At 41.7% G+C, this 22,354-nt stretch overlaps 3 protein-coding genes across 4 annotated transcripts; 2 read left to right on the top strand and 1 right to left on the bottom strand.

Moving 5' to 3' along the window:
• Positions 1 to 642: 642 nt before the first annotated feature.
• On the top strand, positions 643 to 9,543 carry tomm40 (translocase of outer mitochondrial membrane 40 homolog (yeast)). The gene is made up of 9 exons (XM_061821025.1): positions 643 to 763; positions 2,190 to 2,425; positions 3,980 to 4,140; positions 5,102 to 5,203; positions 5,317 to 5,422; positions 5,484 to 5,606; positions 6,035 to 6,111; positions 8,810 to 8,912; positions 8,993 to 9,543. Exons 2-9 carry the CDS (start codon positions 2,209 to 2,211, stop codon positions 9,130 to 9,132), a joined length of 1,029 nt encoding a protein of 342 aa, XP_061677009.1. The 5' UTR covers positions 643 to 763; positions 2,190 to 2,208; the 3' UTR covers positions 9,133 to 9,543.
• Positions 9,544 to 11,300: 1,757 nt separating this feature from the next.
• Positions 11,301 to 21,866, top strand: apoa4b.2 (apolipoprotein A-IV b, tandem duplicate 2). The gene is made up of 6 exons (XM_061820020.1): positions 11,301 to 11,406; positions 19,046 to 19,341; positions 19,408 to 19,473; positions 19,579 to 19,629; positions 20,859 to 21,009; positions 21,087 to 21,866. The coding sequence occupies exons 4-6, from the start codon at positions 19,590 to 19,592 to the stop codon at positions 21,658 to 21,660; spliced, it is 765 nt and encodes a 254-aa protein (XP_061676004.1). The 5' UTR covers positions 11,301 to 11,406; positions 19,046 to 19,341; positions 19,408 to 19,473; positions 19,579 to 19,589; the 3' UTR covers positions 21,661 to 21,866.
• On the bottom strand, positions 13,557 to 17,658 carry LOC133500844 (apolipoprotein A-IV-like). 2 transcript variants are annotated; one of them, XM_061820023.1, is made up of 4 exons: positions 14,995 to 17,658; positions 14,855 to 14,899; positions 14,588 to 14,738; positions 13,557 to 14,275 (listed from the first exon to the last, which is right to left on the bottom strand). In XM_061820023.1, exons 2-4 carry the CDS (start codon positions 14,892 to 14,894, stop codon positions 13,705 to 13,707), a joined length of 762 nt encoding a protein of 253 aa, XP_061676007.1. In that variant the 5' UTR covers positions 14,895 to 14,899; positions 14,995 to 17,658; the 3' UTR covers positions 13,557 to 13,704. The 2 variants fall into 2 exon arrangements, with proteins under 2 accessions (XP_061676007.1, XP_061676005.1); XM_061820021.1 differs by having other exon boundaries at positions 14,991 to 17,655.
• Positions 21,867 to 22,354: the final 488 nt, after the last annotated feature.

Genomic DNA, 22,354 nt, shown 5'->3' with positions numbered 1-22,354 from the left:
TAAAATTTTCACCAAATAGGATTTTTTTTTTCTAACTACAATCCAATGATATGTATTATTAATTTCGATAAGGGGCTCAGAAAATAGAAGGAAAACAGCTGGTCAGAGCACTAAAACATTCAAATGCTGTAGTATTTAATAAAAGAAGTTTCCTTAATCTGTGCACTGTTTTAAGAGCATTTGCCATTAAAAGGCATGCTCACACTTATGAATACTTTTTTCATCGATTCAATATGTATTGATTCAAGTGATTTGACCGAAAACTCTTGTGGGATATATATGTCAAAAAGTCCTAATTTTATAAAAAATTTTCATGATTTAAAAAAATCACGCTTTTGTCTATTTGCACCAAAAACCAAACACAAAGAAGGTCACAGTGTTAAATCTGATGACTGGCTACCCACGCAGGGAAATGGACTCAGTATTGACTTACAATATGTGTGTATATGTATGTATATATGAACCGATGTTTTAATTAATGTAACAGCAAGCGTAACAGACGTACCCTTGGAATGTCATTCAATGGTCGATTGAATGAACCCACTGATTGGTGAATGACCCCGAGTGTGCTGACGTCGTTGTTAGTGGGTTGAACCAGGGTTATTCTGACCAATGGTCAGCAGCATTGGCTCTTGCTGGCCAACCGGTGAACTCTTGATACCGGAAAAGGGCGGGCCCTCGTCAACTACGGCCGCAGACGCTGCGGTGAACTTTACCGGCGCAGACCGCCCACCCCCCCACCCCCTGGACCAAATCCTTTATCGTGAGTACAATGTCCGTTAATTTTCACTATCACTCTTATAAATATGGTTCATGGCTGACTGTAAGAGCGGACGCCGCAAACAACGTGTGAGATGTTTCCACGTACCGGGCGGAGGGATCTCGTGGCTAGCCACATGGCTTCGTCTCAAACTCGCTAGCTTGCTTGCAAAACCATGCTAACTAGCGTTAGCCACTCGGGGATTATGAAAACTTATTGTGAGTGTCCAGCTGTTCGTAACAACAATTTGTGGGTACCACGACGTGTACCTTTCACTGTGTCAACCACAAGCCGTACGATTCTCCTGAAATAAGGAGAAAGTGATCAATGGGGCCTTAGCTAAGATGGTCGCTAATGTACTCCCTTGAATTTGTGCTAATGTTTCCTTAGCCGGCTAACTGTGCCCTTCGTGTAATTGTCATTGAGATGCGTGTAATCGCGTCTGATTGTGATTTCCAGTGTTTTGCGTAGAAAGCGTTTCATGCTTCAAAGGTTAATTCTACTCTTGCTCATTAGACTTGTAAGTTAGATGTGAAATTATGTTTTGAATATAAAAGACCTGCCAAAATATTGGAACTAATTTGCGCAGTGGAAACACAATTGTTTCTACACACGATACAAAGGTTTTTAATTCTCGAGTCTGTAAATAAAATAAGAGTTAGAAATTGTACTGGTGATCAGTTCAGGGCATCGATGGAATGATGTTTCTCTTAATAATCATTAGATTTATCATACGGTAATGATGAAATTAAAATAATTATAGGAAACTATGCTTTCAAAATAATTGGCCCAAACAGAGTTTGCACATGGGTGTCAAGTGATGTGTGGTTGAAATTGGTACTCATGCACGACAAAAAAAAAAAAAAAAAACATTCAACAATAAACAAACACTCTACAAATTGTTAAAATATATTGAACAAGTGCAGTTAAAAAAAAAAAGGTTGTCATTGGTTAAGTTCATGGAATTTTCATTTAATGAAAGTGACGGATAATATGAGCCATCATGGTGGGCATCACCCATCAAGACATTATCTGGCCATGGCGGGTCCCAAAAAATTGTGCATGGATTGACCCAAATGCAGAGAAACGTGGAAAAATGGTTTAACTCCAGCTCAAATTGCGTGTTCAAAAGTTTGGCACATCGAGTGACCACTTCTGACAGCCAGTCAATGGTGGATACACGCATCCCTCTAGTAGTACAACACCATTTACTCATTTCACAGATGAGGGTGGGGAACACATTTTTCAAAAGTAGGTCAACTTCAGCGCTAATCCCTCTGATATTGTTCCCGATAATTTTCACATTTATTTCTGTGCAACCAAAGTCTGGCAATTCACTGTTTTGTGTTAGGAGTGTAGTCGACAAACAAATTCAACTCATGTCTCATGGCACCACTCATTAATTAACCAACCAATCTCTCTCTTGCAGTCTGTACAATCTTCACACTATGGGCAGTGTGCTGGCTGCTGCCTCCCCTGCTCCCGTCCCGGCCGCGGCTGGAGGTGGCCAGGGGGTCCCGGGTTTGGTTTCGGTGCCTCCCGGTTTCACCATGCCCCCTGTGTCCTCTGTTCCTTCGTCGTCTGAGCTACAGATCACCGATGTGGAGCAGTCGTCGTCGCTGCCCAACCCGGGCACTTATGAGGAGTGCCACCGCAAATGTAAAGGTAGGCGACCCTCGTGAGGATAACCGGCTCAGAAAATGAACTTTATATTAAAAAAAACAAAATAAAAAATAAAAAGATGGTGTACTTACGATTACTGCGAGAGGTGGGTGATGAAGATTGAAGGGAGGCTGTGCTTAGCTATTGTTCAGGAAGCATGTGCAGGTAGCCGTTGCTAGCGGTAAATTCCTCCTCGGCGTCCTCTCCTTTCTACTCTTTGAAAGTTAGGAAAATACGCCATGCCTTTTCTCTTAATGATATTGGTTATAGGTTGATATTAAGCCTACTCTGATCCTGGATCCATAATGCAAGTAATCTTTCTATCTCGGCAACAATCAATGAACGTTGCTTTGTTTTTTTTTTTTCATGAAAAAAAGTTGCTTCATGATCACTGTATTCAACATTGGGGCGAAACCCTTCACATGCGCTTAAAATACAGGCTTTGCAACGTTTGACTGACTGAAGCCCAAGTCTTTACTGATGTTTGTCGATGTTACTCCTTTCCCCGATCTTTTTATGATGTTAATCTTTAAATTGAGTTTCCATGGTAATAGCTTTTCTTTCGGTTGGACCAGCATTGCTAAAAAAACAAAAAAACGCTTTCTTCTTTTGGGCCATATAATTGTGCAAAAAGGTGGATGAAAAAGGCATATAATAACAGATAAGCAATCTGCATTCCAAAGCAGAAACACTTATGTTGCTAGTGACAAAATGGCGGAGAAGACACGGGCGTCGTGATGTCGAAACATTTTAGGTCAAGGACGTTTTAACTGGACTGAACTTCCTGTATTACTTTATAGTTACCATTTATCACTCGAAGACTTCTGGAAACGATGGTGATGTAGCTGAGTGTTTTTTTTTTTTTTTTTTTTGCTTTGGGATAGGGAAGTTCTTTTTTTTTTTTTTTTAATTTATTTTGTGTATGTGGGTACCAAAATGGTTAGAACAGGGGTTGCTCAATGTCTACCAGTCGATTACGAGGCAGTTTTGGTCGATTGCGTGATGACGTGCAAAAAAAAAAAAAAGACACTAGCTAATCATCTTGTCGCTTGGTTCAGGTTCACACGCAGAAAGTTGCGGTCTCTTGCTTTCCCCACGGCAGTCGCTTCGTGCAGAAGCATAACTTCTGTCATCTTTGATCATATCCACAAGTTTTACTTCTCGGTGATTGTCATCATCTTCCTCTTTGGTTCTTCGGAGGAAGTTTTTCCACCAGCACAACGCATGCAAGAGGTTATCGCGCAGTCAACAGCATAGAGGAAAATGGTGGAAAAGGTAGAACGGAAGTTCCTGGGTGAGGCTTCGATGATGTGCACCTAATCAGCTCATAAGATAAATCCAAACATGCAAAGTAGCGAGGAAGTGCAGTATTACAAAAGTCATAATTTTATCCTAAAACACGGTTTTATTATTTTTAGAAAAACACTATTTGACAGCAGTACAAGTGTTTTGATTTTAAAATAAAAAGGTTAAATATTTTTAGTGCAGCTCTAGTGTACCAAGCAACCAAGGAGATGACTTTATTCACATCAGGTGTTTCTCTCCACGCCCCCGCAGAGGTGTTCCCGATACAGATGGAAGGTGTCCGGTTAGTTGTGAACAAAGGCTTGAGTAACCACTTCCAGGTGAGCCACACCATCACCCTCAGCACATTGGGCGACTCCGGCTATCGATTCGGCTCCACGTACGTCGGCAGCAAACAGACTGGACCGGCCGAGGTAAACGACCACAAATCTATGTTCTATGATATGTATTGTAATCGCATAATGTAATGTATCGTTTTGGGCTCTTTTTTTTTTTTTTTAAGAACAAGTCATTGTTTTATGGGAGAAATTAATAGATTTGCATGAAAAAAATCATATCATGGGGGAAAAAAGATATGAGAGAGGAATAATTTTACCTAAGCGGGGGGAAATAATTTTAAGAATAGGTAACTTTCTTTTGGCTTGTCCCGTTGGGGGTCGCCACAGGGTAAAATCTCAGATGAACCTGAACCAGATGAACTCATACTTGTTTGGCACAGTTTTTACACCAGATGCCCTTCCTAATGCAACCCCTCTCAGAAATAAGGTTTGTAATTGTATGAGGAAAGATGACGATGACGAAAATATCCATCCATCTATTTTCTGTCCCGCTTCTCACTTGGGTCACAGGGGTGCTGGAGCCATCCCACCTACCACCTACCCTGAACTCGAAAAAATTCTCTCAATTTCTCAAATTTCCCATTTTAAAAACGAAGTTGAGAAAATGTAATCTTTTTAGGGGGGATTTATTATTTTACAAGTTACTTTTCAAGTTCTTTTGAGAAAAAATACTTTATAGCAACATAAGTATCAATTTCTGAGTTTTTTTTTTTAATTTAAATTTTCAAAGAAAATAAACTTTTTTTTTTTTTTTTAAAACAAAACACATTTTCAGAGAAACCAAAAGAAGAAAAGCCATCACTTTACGGGGTAGAACATTCCTTTCGTCTGGCAGCTTTTTTCCATGAACAAAAAATTATATTCATTCATTCATGTGTTCATTTTGAGTCTTTTTGAGGAAAAATTTAATTTTATGCTTTTATGAGAAAATATTTTACATTTGAAATTTAATGAGAAAAAAAACATAATTTCATGAGAGCTATATATTTCTGGGGTCGAAAATGAGTACTAACGAAGATTTTTTTTTTCCCTTGAGTCGTTCCCGGTCATGGTGGGAGACATGGACAACACGGGGAGCCTCAACGCCCAAATTATCCACCAACTCACCACCGCCATCCGCTCTAAAATAGCCCTTCAAGTAAGTGAAGAAGGAAACAAAAAAACGGAACCGTACAAGGAAACGAGAAAACGAACAAGGAAATGAACATGTTGTTGAACTCAACTGTGTTTATACGCATGTTGTTTTTCCAGACTCAGCAGCATAAGTTTGTGAACTGGCAATGTGACCTGGAGTACCGTGGGGCCGACTTCACCTCTGCCCTGACGTTGGGAAACCCGGACATCCTCGTAGGCTCCGGTAGGGCTCTTTTCCCCATGTGAACTGAAACACCCCCCTTAATTATTGTTATTTTCTTCAGGCATCGTTGTGGCCCATTATCTCCAGTCCATAACATCTGCGCTTGCTCTCGGGGGTGAGCTCGTATACCACCGGAGACCGGGCGAGGAGGGAACGGTCACATCCCTCCTGGGCAAGTACACAGGTAAAATGTGGCCTCACTGGGATGAAAAAATATAGACTCAGTATTCTGTCCAAGTTTTTTTTTTTTTTTTTGTGAGAAATTACTAACTTAGGAAAATCCTCATAATATTTGGAGAACAAAAGAGATGCTGGGTTAGGTGGGGTTTGATTTTCCTACAATTACCCCAAGATTTGAAAATGTTATATTTTGAAAAGGAAAATGTAGGAATAAAGTCAGTAATTATTACAGTACAGTAAAACACACGTGGGGGTACTAACACTGACACTCACACTAGATCTCACAGATAAAATAAAAATTAAATAAACCACCATTTTATATGACTTGTTTAAAACGAGGGGGAGAAAAAAACTTTCCCCTTTCATTGTGGTATAATTGTGCCTCGTTAGGAAAAAAAATATATACTGTACTATACTTGTACTTGTGGTCAGGCAACAACTACGTGGCCACGGTGACTGTGGGAGGAGCAGGATGCCACGCTACATACTATCATAAAGCCAACGATCAGGTACAAGCCATCATACAAACGCGTCAAAGCATTTTCATCAAACCACTGATCATTCAAAAGCGTATATCTTAAGTGTATTTTTTTTCTAAATCCAAACATCAAAAAATGATGCTAATTGGTATTATATATATATATATATATATATATATATATATATATATATATATTTATTTATTTTTTTTTTTTTTTTTGAGCTCCTCATTTTCACAAGTGTTGCCGTCGTTGCTATCTTCAGGCAAGAGGAACCCTGAACTGGTTAGGGTTAGGGCCCACATAAACAACTCCTTTTTACTGCGTTCACTCTTAACTTATTTAGAGTCTTAAATAACCTACCATGCATGTATTGGAATGTGGGAGGAAATCGCAGTACACGGGGAAAACCCACACAGTTCAAACTCAACACAGGTGATGCTGGGATTTGAACCCCGGGCTTCAAAGCAGTCAGCCATCCACCGTTCCGCCTCAAATGTAAAGTTAATTCAACACATTTTTAAAGGTCAAGTGTCATCCCTATAAACATTCTAAAATAGATAGTGATGAAAAATACATATAACATTATTCACTTCAATGTCTATAGGAAAAATAAATATGAGCAGAGAGCATGTCATCCATGCCCAAAGTTGCGGAAGTGTCATTCGACATCCAAGTGGTTGCCATCTTGGCTGCATCTCCTGTCAGTGACGTCACACTGGGACATTCACTATTGAAAACACGCTTTGGCCCCTATTATGGGAGACGAACATGCCCCTTCTGACATGGAAGCTCTTTTCGAAGAAGAGAACATCTTACAACTGAGTGAAGTAACCGGGGCTATTGTTTCGATATGTGGATAATGGCCAAACCACCTCCCCGTCCGATCCATTTCCGCAGCGGAGATTAACCATCACAGCCCACGAGCCACCTCAGCCGACAAGGCCGGCGGGTGGCTTGGCCTTGTCGGCCGGGGTGGCTTATTTTCAGCGCCGAGGTGGCTTATAACGGCGCCGAGCCAGGCCACTTTACAGCGTTGTCGTTGCACGCGGCTGAGTGCGCCATTGCCGGCAGCGTTGTTCATAGCTGCCGCCGTCTGCGGCATTGTTCATAGTCGCCGCTGTCCGCGGTGAACAACACCGCCAAGCCAGGCCGCGTTGTTCATAGCCGCTGTCTGCGAGCCCGACGTGGCAGCCGTCCAACGCGCACATCAACACATTTAGCACCCCTGTCATACGTACGCGGATCTTTTGTTACATTATGAGAGATGGATTACAATGTCCGCCCTAAACTATGACGGAGCTTTCGTCCTTTGCACCCGTGCAATCCATTTTTCACGACGAACCGGGTCTCTTAGAAACTTATGAAGAGTAGATCCATCTTCCCGAGTGTTCGAGCAATGTCCAGCAATGCAACTAGGCGGCATTTTGGCTAAGACGAAGGAACAACAAGCTATCTTCCCGCAGGTGAAACTAATAGAAAGGGCGCTCCTGCTCCGTACGTCACTTCCTGCTTCTTCTTGAAAACAAATCCCTCAAGAGTATTTTAATAGCAGGACTTACAAAAAGCCATATATGTCAAAATCATGTTTTGTGTTGGGGAAAAAAACAGATGGGTCCATACCAGCTGCTGTTTTTTCATTAATAACGTACTAAAAATCATCCATTTCATGACACTTGACCTTTAAGGATCTTTAATGAATGAAGAAAAAATTAACACACACAATAAAATGATTGATCATGCATGGAGGGATTCACAAGGACTGCGGACATATTTTAAGTCACCTGCAGTTATTAACATGTATTTAAAGATTAAGATTCATCAATGCAGTGTTAGCATTCCTGAAGCTCAAAGCTGGGTGGCTGGCTCGATGTGATAGTATGTCAAAAGCACGTCATGGCTTGAAATAGCCGCACCCCTGCGATGGCAATATTATTGAGCATGACTGTACATTGGAACCTTGGAATTCAAACATGTCGAGTTTTCGACCAAAAAATCTGCACAAAAAATCGCTCAGTTTTCGGCCTGATTCTCGATGTCTGAACATCCGTCCAAAGCGAAATCCGGCTCCATTGAGGTGATGACAAATGCACACCACACGTGCTGAGACGAGCCACTGCTCACTTGGAGTTGTGCTTCTCAAAATTGTTTTATTTTTCCAGTATTTTCTTTGCCTTGGGCACAAAGCAAGACAGCGCTGAAGGAAAGTTGATCTAACTACAGAAATGCGTGTTTTTTATTTATTTATTACTGCTCTTGCTAGCTAGCATCGTATGGCTAAATCGACTATTTTGACTATCCTAAAGAATAAATATGGAATAAAAAAGGCAGTTAGTGTTGCCGAAGGAGTGACTAGCATTACTAAGTAAAGGCCACAGATCATAGAAGAAATGGAGAAGCTCCTTTAGAATTATGGAGTCAAATCACTTCACACACTTCCTCCTTCCCTACCATCGCACCCCCACCAAAAAGCTAAATAAGTTGCTTTAAGTCAATGTATTTTTCCCGTCAAATTTTTCCCCCCTATCACGTAAACCTGAGCCACCAAATGCCATACAATACGTTCCATCGTGACAACAAATATACAAGGACAGAAATAACAGTAGCGAATGTTTGGCTCCAGAGAGAGGCACTAAAGGTCAATTTTGTTCAAAGTTACTGCTGCATATATTGAAACTAGCAGTGTGATTTATTATTTTTTTTAAAGTTATTTATTTTACTGCCACAGTTGCAGGTAGGTGTTGAGTTTGAAGCCAGCACGCGGATGAAAGAGACCACCGCATCTTTGGGTTACCAGCTAGATGTGCCCAAAGCCAACTTGCTCTTTAAAGGTGAGCCTGCTTCGCCTTCGTTTTGTACGAAGCGGATATTGCATAATTAATATCAACAATCTTCTGCTGCTGTCCTCAAGGCACTGTGGACAGCAACTGGGTTGTAGGCGCCACGTTGGAGAAGAAGCTGCCGCCGCTGCCCCTCACCATGGCGCTTGGAGCCTTCCTCAATCACCGCAAGAACAAATTCCAGTGCGGCTTCAGCGTCGTCATCGGCTAGACGGGCCCCAACCCGGAGCCGGAGCCGGCGGCGCCGCCGCCCCCTCGGAAACCAGCTCACGGGCCTCAGCTCGGACCGGCACAGAGACGCGCACACACAGGAACCCGGATTGAGTTTCTCCCACCATTACATTCAGAGACGCTCTTTTTACCACAGTGATTTTTGGGGGAAGGCGCCACAGACGAGACGGACGGAGAAGATCAGCGACACGCTGGGACTGGCCGAGCCGTGTCCGTCTGTCTGCCTGCATGGTGTAGCACTCTCTTGTCTTTTACTTTGGAAGGAACGCCGACCAGAGGGAGGAGTCACGTGGATGTCACGTGAAAATCAAACCGAGTCTGTGTTTAGACGTTAATATATGGTGATCGTCTGTGATGGAGGCAAATAAATGTCATGACTTTTTCTAATGATGCTTGAGGCTGTTTTTTATTTATTTATTTTATTTTTTTTTTTTAAATATATCGGAGAAAAACAAATTATGAGGACAGAACAGTTTATCCTTACCTTTGTAAACATTGACTTGAAATCCCACACCCTGAATTCAAACCCTAAGCCAACATTGAAACCCAAACTGGAACCTGAAGCACCAATTTGAAACTTTAGCTTTAACCCTGGTTTGAAGCCTAAAATGAAAAGCAACCCCTAAATTGAAACCCTATTTTGAATTCAAAATTTAAAACCTAATTTGAAACCTTAGGCCTAAATTAAAACGCAAAATTTCTAATTGGACGCTAATTTTGAACCCAATTTTGAAACTATAATTGCAACATGTAATTTGAACACCCTGAACTGGTTGGCAGCCAATCGCAGGGCACATTGAGACAGACATCAGCCGCCCTCACAATCACACTTCGGGGCAATTTAGAGTGTCCAAATTAATGTTACATGTTTCTGTGATATGGGAGGAAACCAGAATGCCTGGAGAAACCCCACGCAGGCACGGGGAGAACATGCAAACTCCACACATGGAGGGCTGGGATTGAACCTGGATTCTCAGAACTGTAAGGCCAATGCTTTACAGCTGATTCACCATGCTGCCGATATTGTCTTTGTGCACTTTCATGAGAGTACCACTAGATAGCAATATAGGCTTCTTCAATTAAATTAAAGCCATGGCTCTTCCCACTTCCAGCCATACGGTGCTTTCAAAATAAAACCACCTTACTAGAAAACTACACGAACAATTATAATATCAACAACAACATGTAAAGAGAAAAAAATTGCTTTGTATTGCACCTGCAATGAAATTAACAATACAAACCACTTCACTGCATAAATAATTGTGAAAACAGTAATACCAACAAAAAAATGATGAAAAACAATTCAAGCTATAGCAACAATTACACACCCAAAAGTAAATAAAGGACTAATAACAACAATACAAGTGGCTAAACAAACATCTGTACCAACAGCAACATCATCAACTGGGGTCTAAAAGTTAGACAATACGAGCAACTAACTTCTCACTCCTCCTATCGTGGTGGAGGGGTTTGTGTGTCCCAATGATCCAAGGAGCTAAATTGTCTGGGGGCTTCGTGTCCCTGGGAGGGTCCTAGGTGAGGGACCAGGCAACCCACATAAATCCAGGATAGGCTCAGTGTAGAGCAGCTTCTCCTCCGCATTGAGAGGAGCCAGATGAGGTGGCCTGGGCATCTGATCCCGGGGACCACCCAGGACATGGTGGAGAGATTACGTCTCTCGACTGGCCTGGGAACTCCTCGGGATCCCCCAACCCTGGGAGAGGTGAATGAAGTGGCTGGGGAAAAGGGAAGTATTGCTATAATACTACCAACAAATACTGCGTCAACAACTTTACGAAAAAACCTACTCCAACAGCTCTACAAATAACTCTACCAACAACTATTGCATTGGCAATTTCAACAACTATACCAACAAACTATACATATGTATATTTCATAAAAACTCAAACAATGACTGACATACAACAAACTACGGCAACCCCATAAGCAAACCATACAGACGATGCCAACAATTATACAAAAAACTTTTCTGGCACTTATGTACTATGTCTATAAGCATCCAGGTAGACAAAGTAACGTAATGTCCGGCCTACAAGCCATGACTTTTTTCACATGCTTTCAACCCTGCGGTTTATGCAGTGATGTGGCTAATTTGTGCATTTTTTCTCACAGCAGCAAGTGGAAAAGGTGCCGAGGAAGTGACTTTTACCGGCCTTGTTAGCGCTGTGCTAGCGTTAGCGCTGTGCTAGCGTTTTGCTGCTGTGTTGCTGGCGTGTCTCTGTGATATTTACTGGTAAGTTTTAGGCGGTACACATAAATAGTTTAACACTAGCGCGGTGCTAGCGTTAGCGCGGCGCTAGCACTAGCATTAAACTCTTTCTGTGTACCGTCTTTCTTTGTAAATATCTCGTGTTTTAATGTGGGTTTCAATGTGGGCACTTGTGGCTTTTACACAGCTGTATGTATGTACTAAATGGTATTTCGTTTACAAATGTACTCAACCAGGTGTGCTCTGTAGGCCGGGAATGCAGCTCAAATTAAAAAAATGATTTTTTAAATTGTGCTGTATTTGCTGCATTCCGCGTGGCCCTGGGAGGTCTTTCTTGAAAGTGAAATGGCCCGATATGTACGAGAACAGGCACTAAAAGGGTATCTGTCATCATCTGCATCCCAGCAATGCGAGCCCCTCAAAAAAACGCGGCCACAAGAGCGGACTTGTTCAAAGAAAGCCGTGCCTGGGGCCTTTTGCACTTTATTGTTGTCAAAACAACAAGTCATGTCGCCACTTGTTAACATTGGATCGACTCACGGTAACTGGCCACAACATGAGGTACCGCTGCTGTTCTATTATATCGTGTGGCGTGACACTTGTCATATATGTAACCAACTGCTGTGTATAAACAAAATATGCATATACTCGAAATCTAAAGCTTGAAGACTTGTAGTCTGAAACATCATTTAACCTCTTTTTTTTTCTTCCTGAAATTGGGATTTCATCAAGTTTCAAATTAGCTAGCATGAAACGTCATGCACAACAATAATAATAAAATAATGACGACTTGAAGGAGTGGAGATGTTTTCAGTTGGTGGACTCTGGACCCTCCATGTTGGAGGCTGACAGTCACAAAAGGACAAACGTGTGGCTATTTGCAGCCATTTTCACAAAACACAACAATGAAAAAATAAACCTTGAAACCCAAACGTAAAACCCATCTGTTTGTTCTATATTATTACAAATCAAGTTACAGTTTCAAAATGGAAAGCTCAATCTTGGGATTTCAAATAAAGCACTGGCCAGACCGTTTGGTGCTGCATGCCAAAGTTTTGGAATAGCAGGCCGGCCGATGGCTTGCAGCGACACGTCCGATAAGAACACGGATGTCGTGCCTTTGGCCCAAAACAGCAGACCGAGCTGCTGTGTCATCAGAACATGTCGAGACGAGAACGGGACCGTGAAAGTTTACGTAAGACTTCAAGAACTGCTGGGAACAACACACCCACACAACTGACTGACAAAACAAAATAATAGATGGATAAAAATGACTAAGAACATAAAAAGAAAAGGGCTCTGGTTTGGTTTCGATGTTTGTAATACTGTTAATAATATGTCTGCTTTCCAGAGTTTCTTTTTCTTTCCCTACATGACTGATGTTTTACTTGCGACATCAACAATATGATGAAAAAGCAACTGCGGAGAACTCATATGTCAACATTTGCATCACTGAAAAAAGAACTTGGTGATTTTTTTTTTTAAAGACGGTAGCACGTTCATATTTCATCTCAGTTTACATTTTTTTCTCCAATGAATGTTTTTGTACATGAAGTCTAATTTTAGATGATGATAAAGATGGCATTTCTATTATTTTGAAATTTCATGAAAATCTGTATATGGGACAGTATCATGATAGAGTAAATGTAGATAAATTATTTTCCCCATTTACATGTGCTAATGTCTAGGTTTCCATTTATTTCTACAATTAATGCTTTTACCATGATACCAACAGTATTATGATGAATATTTGTATAAGTGGCAAAATATTTTTCCACAACTGTCCATATATATTTTTGTCACTGAAGAAGTCAAGAAAATACAGTGTCCCATTCCATCAATTTTCTGAGCCGCCTATCCTCACAAGGGTCACTGGAGTGGTTGAGCTTATCTTAGCTATCTTCCGGCAGGAGGCGGGGTACACCCTGAACTGGTTGCCAACCAATCGCAGGGAACCTTTATTCGCACTCACAATCACACCTAAGTTTTGGCGATAAGGGAAGGAAACTAGACTGCCCGAAGAAAAGCCAACGCAGGGGGGGGGATTTGAACCCCGGTCCTCAAAACCATGAAGAAGGCGCTCTAACCAGTCAGGCCACCCTTCCGCCAATGTCCAATTATACTTAAATAAATGTCTTCTTTTGAAAGAAATATAACTGACAGTGTGTTCGTTGAGAATTGTGTTTATTTTTCTTTAGAAAAAAAAACATTATCAGCAGCAACAGACTTAAAAACAATAAATACTGCATTTGTTGCACAATTGAACTAAGAAATAAATACAAATGGGATTGGAGCGACAGTTGAATCGGGGAAACATTTCATTTAGTTGATCAAGGAGTCGTATTGGGCCCTGAGCTGTTGCTGGAGGTCCGTTGTAAAATGGTCCAACCTCTCCTTCAGGTCTTCGGCATAGGGCGCCACCATGCGTTGGACCTCTCTGCTCCTGAAGCTCAGCTCATCCTGGAACCTGTAGGTCATGGGGCCGATGTTGCGTTGGAAGGCCACCAGGTGCTCGTCAACCTGCCTCTTTAAGTCCTCCGTGTAGGGCCCCAGCTTGCTCTCCAGATCCGCGATGCTGCGCTGCAGTCCGGTCATCAGCTCCTCGCTGCTCTGCACGATTGTGGCTTTCAGGGCATCCGAATCCACGTTGTCGGCGTAAGCGTTCAGTTCTTGCTTTAGCTGGTCCACCTTCTCCTGGATCTGGAACTTCAAGGTGTCGGAGTACTGCTCGACCTTTTTGCCGACTGAGCTCAGGTCCTGGCTCACCACGTTCCTCAAGACGTCGGCTTCGGCGCTGATCTTGGCCATCAGGCCCTGGGCGGCCAAGGGAAGATTTTCCTTCAAGGTACTGGCGTACCTGCTGGCCACGTCGGCGGTCTTGGCCAGGTGAGCGCTACAAAGGCGAACCAAAAGATCAAACCACTGATTTGATTCGGCATCGCTACAGTAATACATTTCAAAAGCCACCTAAAAAATATTTACGGTATCGCGATACAGAAATTTTATCACAATACAGTAATATGGCCAAAAATCAATATGCACCACAGGGTTGACAATCAAGAAATTTCTTTTGTGTCACCATATTTAGTCCACGATATTGATGGTATCACAGGATTTGTGACAAAAATCATTTTGGGAATTTCCTGTACAATTGAAAATAGTGGGTCCAATCATTTTATGAAGTGACTATTCTGGAGCGACTTACTTGACTTCCGCCCCGAACTGCGACTTCATCACCATCTCCAGGGTGTCGTCGGCGGTCTTGCTGGCCTTTGCGATGTAGTCCCAGAAGGCGTCCGTCAGAGCCTCCATCGGAGGCTTGGGGGCGTCGGCGTGGAAGAGGTTGCCATTGCAGCCTGTTAGGGGAAGACGGATTACAGATTCCCATTGATGATATTTTCAGAATTTATTGGCCGAGTAAACAAGTAAACACATGGAAATGTCATGCATTTCAAGTGTTGCAGAAACTTACCAGAAATCACAGCCAAAGCGAGCAAAAGAGAAATCCTCATGACTGCTGGAAAATCAAAAACAATTTGGGTTGAAGTCCGGCAACAAGCGAGCACATTTACGAGGATCTTCTGAAAGAAGGCCCGCAAAATTCTTACCTACTCTTGTGCGGTTGTGTGTCCCTTTGTCAAATGTGACTGGCCTGCCTGCTGATTGCGTTGCATATATATACTGATGAACGATGACAGTTGTACTCAAAGGAGACAAAGTCCACGAGTCTTTGCCATGCTGTCACAAACCGGTCACATGACTTAGGCCAGAGGCGCTAACAATGGGATGTGAAAATGATATGAAAGATGAAGAAGCAGCTTTATTTATTTATTTTTTTGCAGCACTTTCACTGAGTAGTGAAACTGTACACTGAAAAATAACGGGGAAGGACAGTAGTACGTCTGATCACACCGCCAATGGCATCCAGATAACACGAGATAAACGTGGGATGTGGCACTGCTGGACTTTGTAACAGGGTCACGCCCGGTGTGCCTTACTTACTTGCTTTTATTGTTTGACTTAATCATTAGCATAAGAAAAAAAAAAGGAGGCGAAAACAATCATGAAACTTTTACGCCATGCAAAAATAACTTGACAGCTTATAACTGCTCATTTTAACTTTCTATTCAACATAGACGTTTTCGTTCATCATAATAGACATTTCCACGAAATTTAGTCAAAGTTGTGTAGATTTTGACAAGATCCAATTTTGCTGTTTTAATATTTCCACAAGGGTAAAGAATACGCGAATATACGTGTGCAGGTACTGCTGCACACTGTGCTCGTATGTGTCACCGCTCTACACGCGTTAAAGTTGCAGTTATTTTAAGGTTCATAATTACCATAACAATAACTTGGGGTCGACAATACAGAGCAATGGTGAGTGTGATAAAGAAGTGAAGAAAACGCGTACAAGCAGGATGGAATAGTTGGCGGAAAGTGTCTTGTGTTCTATGTGACAGAAGAGTCTCTGTTGGGATGAAGGGCAAAGTTTACAAAACAGTGGTGAGGCCGGCCATGATGTACGGATTAGAGACGGTGGCACTGAAGAAACAACAGGGAGCAGAACTGGAGGTGGCAGAAATGAAGATGTTGAGGTTCTCGCTCGGAGTGAGCAGGTTGGATAGGATTAGAAATGAGTGCATTAAAGGGACAGCCAAAGTTGGATGTTTTGGAGACAAGGTTAGAGGGAGCAGACTTCAATGGTTTGGACATGGCCAGAGGCGAGAGAGGGAGTATATTGGGAGAAAGGGGCTGAGGATGGAGCTGCCTGGCAAAAAAGCGAGAGGAAGTACAAAGAAAAGGTTGATGGATGTGGTGAGGGAGGACACGAGGACAGTGGGTGTTAGAGAGGAGGATGCATGAGACAGATTTAGATGGAAAACGATGACACGCTGTGGCGGGAAAAGCCGAAAGGAAAAGAAGAAGATAATTACCATAACAATACGTTCATTTTTTTATAAGCAGTAGCGATGCCATTTGACATTGTTAGAATTCACCTTAGCAGACTTAACGTAGACAAAATTGTATGGTTTGTGTGAGGATTTTTGATTTTTAAACATACAGTACAGCACAGTAATCAACTCTCTTTTGTTTGGTGTGTCAGTTTAACGATAAACGGCAACTTGGATGGAAATTAGCTTGAAACAAGCATGCTTTGCCTCCTCTTGAGTGGGAATGGCTGAACAGGAATAGTTTAAAAATGATGTTTTCATCAAGTACGCTATATGTTTGAAGCATAAGCTAAAAAGAAATAGCGTTTCTATATACAATATCTCAGATTTTTGCCTATCAAGGGTGGGTGTGACGGTATTGATGTGAACACAGTACACTTCACCTGGATGCACACAAATTAGTGAATTTTCAGGCCAGTCGAACCCTGTCACAAAGGAAAACAGTAAGAAAATTTTTATAAAAGCGATTAAAAGAAGAATTACATTCAAACAAGAGCTTTCAGCAGAGTGGTGTTCAGACCCTACATTAAATATGAACCAAAGTACACTGAAATAGTTTCATTTTGATTTGCATTTTGATTTCAACTCTATTGTGCTAATCAACTTGAAAACGATAATGAGTGCGTCAGGGTGCGATGTGTCAAGGTTTAAGCTAACCCTTGGACCAAACAAAACCAGGAAAAGACGAGGCCACAACACTATTTACCGTCTTGGACAACAAATGATATACTTTGCCTGGCATCTTACTATTCATCACTAACTAATGATGGCAAAATGTCAGTATACAAGAAAAAAAACATTTCTAAAAATATAAACAATAAATGACTGGTGCCACAGATTTTGTTGTTGTTGTTGTTGGGTCAAACTGTTGCCGTCTAAAACCTTCAGAAACTGTACAGTCAATTACTAGTGTTAAAATAAGTGAGAAACGTACACTGTTAAAAAAAGAAGAAAATACTCCCTCACATATTCTTACTTATCATTACTTATCATGCTCTCCACTGTAAAAGTACACACGTGACGCGTGTTAGCAAATCTAGCAGTCCCTTTTTGGAATGTCTCAACAGCCCTGAACAAAAAGATTACAATTTTTAGCTATACTGAGGTCTTCTGCGATACCCTGACATCTATTAAGCACTACACTTTTACCTATTTTAGGGGCTTCAGCCCCCCGAAAAAAATGGGAAGTCCCCCCCTCCCCCAAAAAAACATTCTGTAGTATATTGATTTGGTTTATTGTTGTAGCCAACCCTAAACCCACCCCCGATAAAGAACCCTAACAAATTTCCAGACCCCTAAATATTGGTCTCAACAAAATTCATAATCCCAAATTTAGAGTATAATTGGAAAAAATATTTCAAATCAATGTATATTTTACCTTGATTACTTAAGGTTTTGTTTTTTTTTTTTTTTTTTACCTTGATTTGATTTTTTTTTCTTTTCTTTTTAATCTTGGTTACATTCAAGTTAAAAATGTTTTTTTTTTTTAAATGTACATTTTATTACTGGGTGATTTTGCTTGGAATAAAAACGACCACATTAGATGTAGGTACTTTCAAGATATCTTCTCATATTTTGAGGCTTGCTCTGTTTACTTGTTTTTAGGGGGTGACTAACGTTTTTTCTTTTTTTTTTTTGCGTACAGCCTCCTTTACTATCTGGGGTTACGATTAACACAACCAACTTTGGTAAAAGGTCACAGCACTTGAAAAAGCTACTTGTTGTAAAATTATTCTCCTTTTCCACTGGTTCTGGATAAATAGGGGTGTCTTCACATTTGAGTGTGTTGCTAAACAAAAATCGGTGGATTTTCCTTTTTATTTAATTTTAACTTTTATTTCTCTTTCAGTTCTCTTCTTGACCGCATCGGTTTGTTGAGTTGTGTTGGTGCATGTGTGGTTTCCTCAAAAAGGACTTTCAAGGACCAATATAGGGAAATTGCACACAACATATGATGATGAAAAGGTAAACTTTGCAAAGCAGGTTGATCAAAACGCTGATAAACTGTCAACACAGAACTTTCGGTCGATGCACTTATTTTGAAAGTCAGATTCACGCTCCTTACTGATCATGGCAACAGGTTCACTGAAGAATTTTGCATCAAAAACGCTAATAAATGATTCCAGAAAAACAGACTATGGCTAATGTAATACATAACATAATGATGCTACTGTACTCACAATACTGCTCACACGTCATCCCGACTCCTCCCTGCGCCACTTACTTTTCTTATGTTCAAATCAATTCACTTGTGCAGAAAATTAATGAATGTTTAAACCGCTCAAATGATAAAGATTAACAATTTCCCTTGTGGCTTTTTTGTAACACTACAATTAAATATATACATAAAAGTGGCTTGACGGAGTGGTTGTGCCACCCGCATTTGGCGGCTTGCCGAGTCTTGTTTTAAGAAATATTGGCGAATCCAATTTTCCTTTTCTACTAGTGGATTATTTTTTTGCTAAAATTACATCCTAATTTCCTTACTGTGTTTTGCAGCGTACACCATTAATGGACCCGCTCATTACACTGTAGTTGATCTCTCAGACTTCCCCGGCCTAGGGTCAAAGACCAAAGTGGTTACAATGCTGAAGAAGAATAGAACTAATTTAAATTATTTGACTTTGACATTTTGATCTCTCACTCGCTATGGAGATGTAAGACCGTGGCGATGACCTCATACCATATCTTTTGACGTCATTTAACAGAGGAACACCTCAGGAGGGTGACGATGGCACAGTCTACCGACCCTTGGTCAGATTGACTCATAGCGGCTGTCATGGGAACTTTGACCCAGAAGGCATGGGAGGTGAGCAGCCAAAGTGTAAAACCAATGATTATTTATTTTATTTTATTTTTTGCAGCCATCTAAACAGCAGATCCTACAGACAAAAGTTTATTTCAGGATGAAAATCAAGAGAACAAACATGAAATCTAGTGACACCTTCTGAAAAGGGCTACGTCCTCAGGATGTGGCCTTTTGCTTAGGACATCAATGCAGATAGTAAGTGACAGCAAGGCACATGCGACGTGGACTTTGGGATCATTATCATCTGTTTCTCTATAAAAGCTGCGGCATAGTATCGGTTGAGCAGAAGAACTGCAGAGTTACTAAACCGGCAGATACTCTCAACAGGTAAGAAAGCTCAGACCCTCGAAGAATCTTCTTTTTGTCTGTTCAATCATTCTATTGGGGTACGATGTCCATCGCTAACTTAAGTAGTGCATCTTGCCACTCTAGATCCAACAACCATGAAGATCCTTGCTGTCCTAGTTCTGGCCGTTTTCACTGGTGAGTATAAGATCACCCAATCATCGAGGATTATTATCTTTTGCAGAAAACAATGTTTTGGAGAAGGAAACCCCAGAGGCATAAACTGAGTTTGAATCTTATTAGATGAAGAATGTTTCTTTCTCTTGTGCTGGCTCTGCACTTTCTGGTCTTGGATTTTTCCTTCTCTCAATACCACATCTTAAGGATGGTACATCATTTAAAATAAATGTTGGAAACTAACCCCCCCAAAAAAAACAAAAAAACAAATAATATATACTGTTCTATCTCCTGCATCCTCCTCTCTTACACCAACTGGCCTCATTTCTTCCCTCACTCCATTTATCAAACTTCTCTTTGGTCTTCTTCTCACTCTGTTGCCTGGCAGCTCCATTCTCAACATTCTTCCACCAATATCCTCCCTCGCTCTCGCCTCTGGACATGTCCGAACCATCGAAGTCCCTGACTTTGTCTCCCCCCAAAAAAACTTTGGCTGACCCTCTAATGAGCTCATTTCTAATCCTACCCAACCTGCTCACTCCAAGCGAGAACCTCAATATCTTTATTTCTTCCACCTCCAGCTCTCTTCAGTGCCACCGTCTCTAATCTAGTCTCTAATCATGGCCAGCCTCACCACTTTTTTATAACCTTTGCCTTTCATCCTAGCAGAGACTCTTCTGTTCCATAAAACACCAAACATCTTCCTCCACCCATTCCAACCTGCTTGGACGTGTTTCTTCACTTCCTTACCACAGTCCCCATTGCTCTGGACTGTTGAGCCCAAATATTTAAAGTCCTCCACCCTTGCTATCTCTTTTCATTGGAGCCTCACTCTTTCTTCTCTCATTCATGATGCACATACGTATGTCGTACTTGAGTAATCTTCATTCCTCTCCTTTCTGGTGAATGCCTCCCCCTTTCTAACTTTTCGCCCACCGGCTCCCTACTTTCACTGCAGATCACGCCATCTGCGAACATCATGCTCCACAGGAATTCCGGTCTAACCTCATCTGTCAGCCTGTCACCACTACAAAGAGGAAGTGGGACATTTGGCAAACTCCAAATTATATTGGTTTTATGGGACCAAAGACCTAGTTCATCAGTCACATAAATCAGTCAATTAAACGCTAGATTATCTGAAAACCTCTGAGCTAATCTACAAATCCTTAGTTAAAAAAAAATTGAAGAGTTTAGCAAAACTGTGAGAAACTAACAAAACTAACCTTATTTTGTCTCTGTCCATGCGCCAGGCTGCAATGCCAACCTCTTCTATGCTGATGCTCCCAAGCCTCAGCTGGAGGTGCTAACTGACGCCTTTTGGGATTACGTCGCCCAGGCCACTCAGACTGCCGATGACACTATCCTGATGATCAAGCAGTCTCAGTTGGGACAGGACATCAGGTATGCCCTGAGGCCCTTCTTCGACCTTCTATGGCAAACGATGTTGTCTCATGGTCCTGTCTCCCACTTTCCTCCAGTGCTCGGCTGAACCATGGCACTAACATGGCCAACCAGTATGCCGTCACCCTGCATGAGCAGCTCCCCCCTGCGGCCAAGGAGTTGATTGGTTTGGTGAGCGCTGAGGCAGATATGCTGAAAGAGCGCGTGACTCTGGAGATGAACGCCGTCCGTGAGAAGATGGAGCCTTACACCAATGCCATGAGAGACCAGGTCCAGGAGAGAATTGAGCTACTGCAGTCAGAGCTCAATCACCTTCTCACCATGGATTCGGAGACCCTCAAGACGGAACTCGTGAGGAGGAGCGAGGCGATCAAGGCCAACCTGGAGCAAAGCATGGCTGATCTGCAGGCTCAGCTGGGGCCCCACACTGAAGATCTAAGGCAGAAGGTGGAGGAGCACCTTCAGGTCTTCAAGGACAATGTGACCCCAATGGCGGAGAAAGTCCAGATTGAGCTGACCCAGAGAGCCCAGCAGGTGAAAGACATGGCCACCCCTTACGTTGGAGAGCTCAAGGATACCCTGAACCCCTATGCCCAGGACCTCCAGGCTCGTCTGATCGCCCTCTACGAGTCCTTTGTCAAAAGCAACTAACTCTACCACTGCATTGACAACAAAAAAACTGAGCTCACAGTTGTACAGTTCTCCCACAGGGGTTATATGCAAGCTCATCAGTATCTACAAATGTTCAAGGTTTACAGTAGTACTCAGTGTTGGTCTGTTTGGCGCAGTCTTCCATTACAATTAAAATAAAGCTCTTCCCCCCCAAAACAAAACAAAAAAAAATTGTGACTTACTACCTTGTTTCACCTTGTGCAATCATCAATTATAGGTTTGCAAACAGGATTACTGCAAAAAAAAAAAAAAAAAATCCATTATCTACATTAATTCATTATTTCTTGGTTCTAATCTGAATAGAGATGACAATTGTGGTAGTCTACCACATAATCCACATTGTAATATCTTACTTGGAACACACTCACCGCACCCCCGACCTTCTATCTAACAAACGTAGAACTATTCCTAGTTGATGATCTTGGGAACCACTTTTGTTAGCAGTTGCTCATGAGTTGAGATCTTGTTTAATGGAAATAGAAAGGTTTTGCTAGAATCACAAAAAGTCATAGAAAATTGATGAATGAGTTTCTGCATTCCTAATGGGAAACAAAGTAAGATTGGACACACGTTGGGATATGTAATCAATGCAAAAACCAGACATCTGCCTATTAGTTACACCCCCCCCAAAAAATGCCAATTTCATGATAAAACAAATTGGGAAATAATCAGA

The sequence above is a fragment of the Syngnathoides biaculeatus genome, chromosome 5 (assembly GCF_019802595.1).
Source record: "Syngnathoides biaculeatus isolate LvHL_M chromosome 5, ASM1980259v1, whole genome shotgun sequence".
Taxonomy (NCBI): domain Eukaryota; kingdom Metazoa; phylum Chordata; class Actinopteri; order Syngnathiformes; family Syngnathidae; genus Syngnathoides; species Syngnathoides biaculeatus.
Note: the sequence above shows the minus strand (reverse complement) of the source record. Positions and strands in the feature narration are given on the sequence as shown.

Coding starts and splice junctions, on each gene's coding strand:
- LOC133500844 (XM_061820023.1), bottom strand. CDS start 14,894: ATGAGGATTTCTCTTTTGCTCGCTTTGGCTGTGATTTCTG. Junction 14,739..14,854: donor CGCTTTGGCTGTGATTTCTG/GTAAGTTTCTGC, acceptor TTCCCCTAACAG/GCTGCAATGGCAACCTCTTC. Junction 14,276..14,587: donor CAGTTCGGGGCGGAAGTCAA/GTAAGTCGCTCC, acceptor TCGCCTTTGTAG/CGCTCACCTGGCCAAGACCG.
- apoa4b.2 (XM_061820020.1), top strand. CDS start 19,590: ATGAAGATCCTTGCTGTCCTAGTTCTGGCCGTTTTCACTG. Junction 19,630..20,858: donor AGTTCTGGCCGTTTTCACTG/GTGAGTATAAGA, acceptor TCCATGCGCCAG/GCTGCAATGCCAACCTCTTC. Junction 21,010..21,086: donor CAGTTGGGACAGGACATCAG/GTATGCCCTGAG, acceptor ACTTTCCTCCAG/TGCTCGGCTGAACCATGGCA.
- tomm40 (XM_061821025.1), top strand. CDS start 2,209: ATGGGCAGTGTGCTGGCTGCTGCCTCCCCTGCTCCCGTCCCGGCCGCG. Junction 2,426..3,979: donor GTGCCACCGCAAATGTAAAG/GTAGGCGACCCT, acceptor ACGCCCCCGCAG/AGGTGTTCCCGATACAGATG. Junction 6,112..8,809: donor ATCATAAAGCCAACGATCAG/GTACAAGCCATC, acceptor TTACTGCCACAG/TTGCAGGTAGGTGTTGAGTT.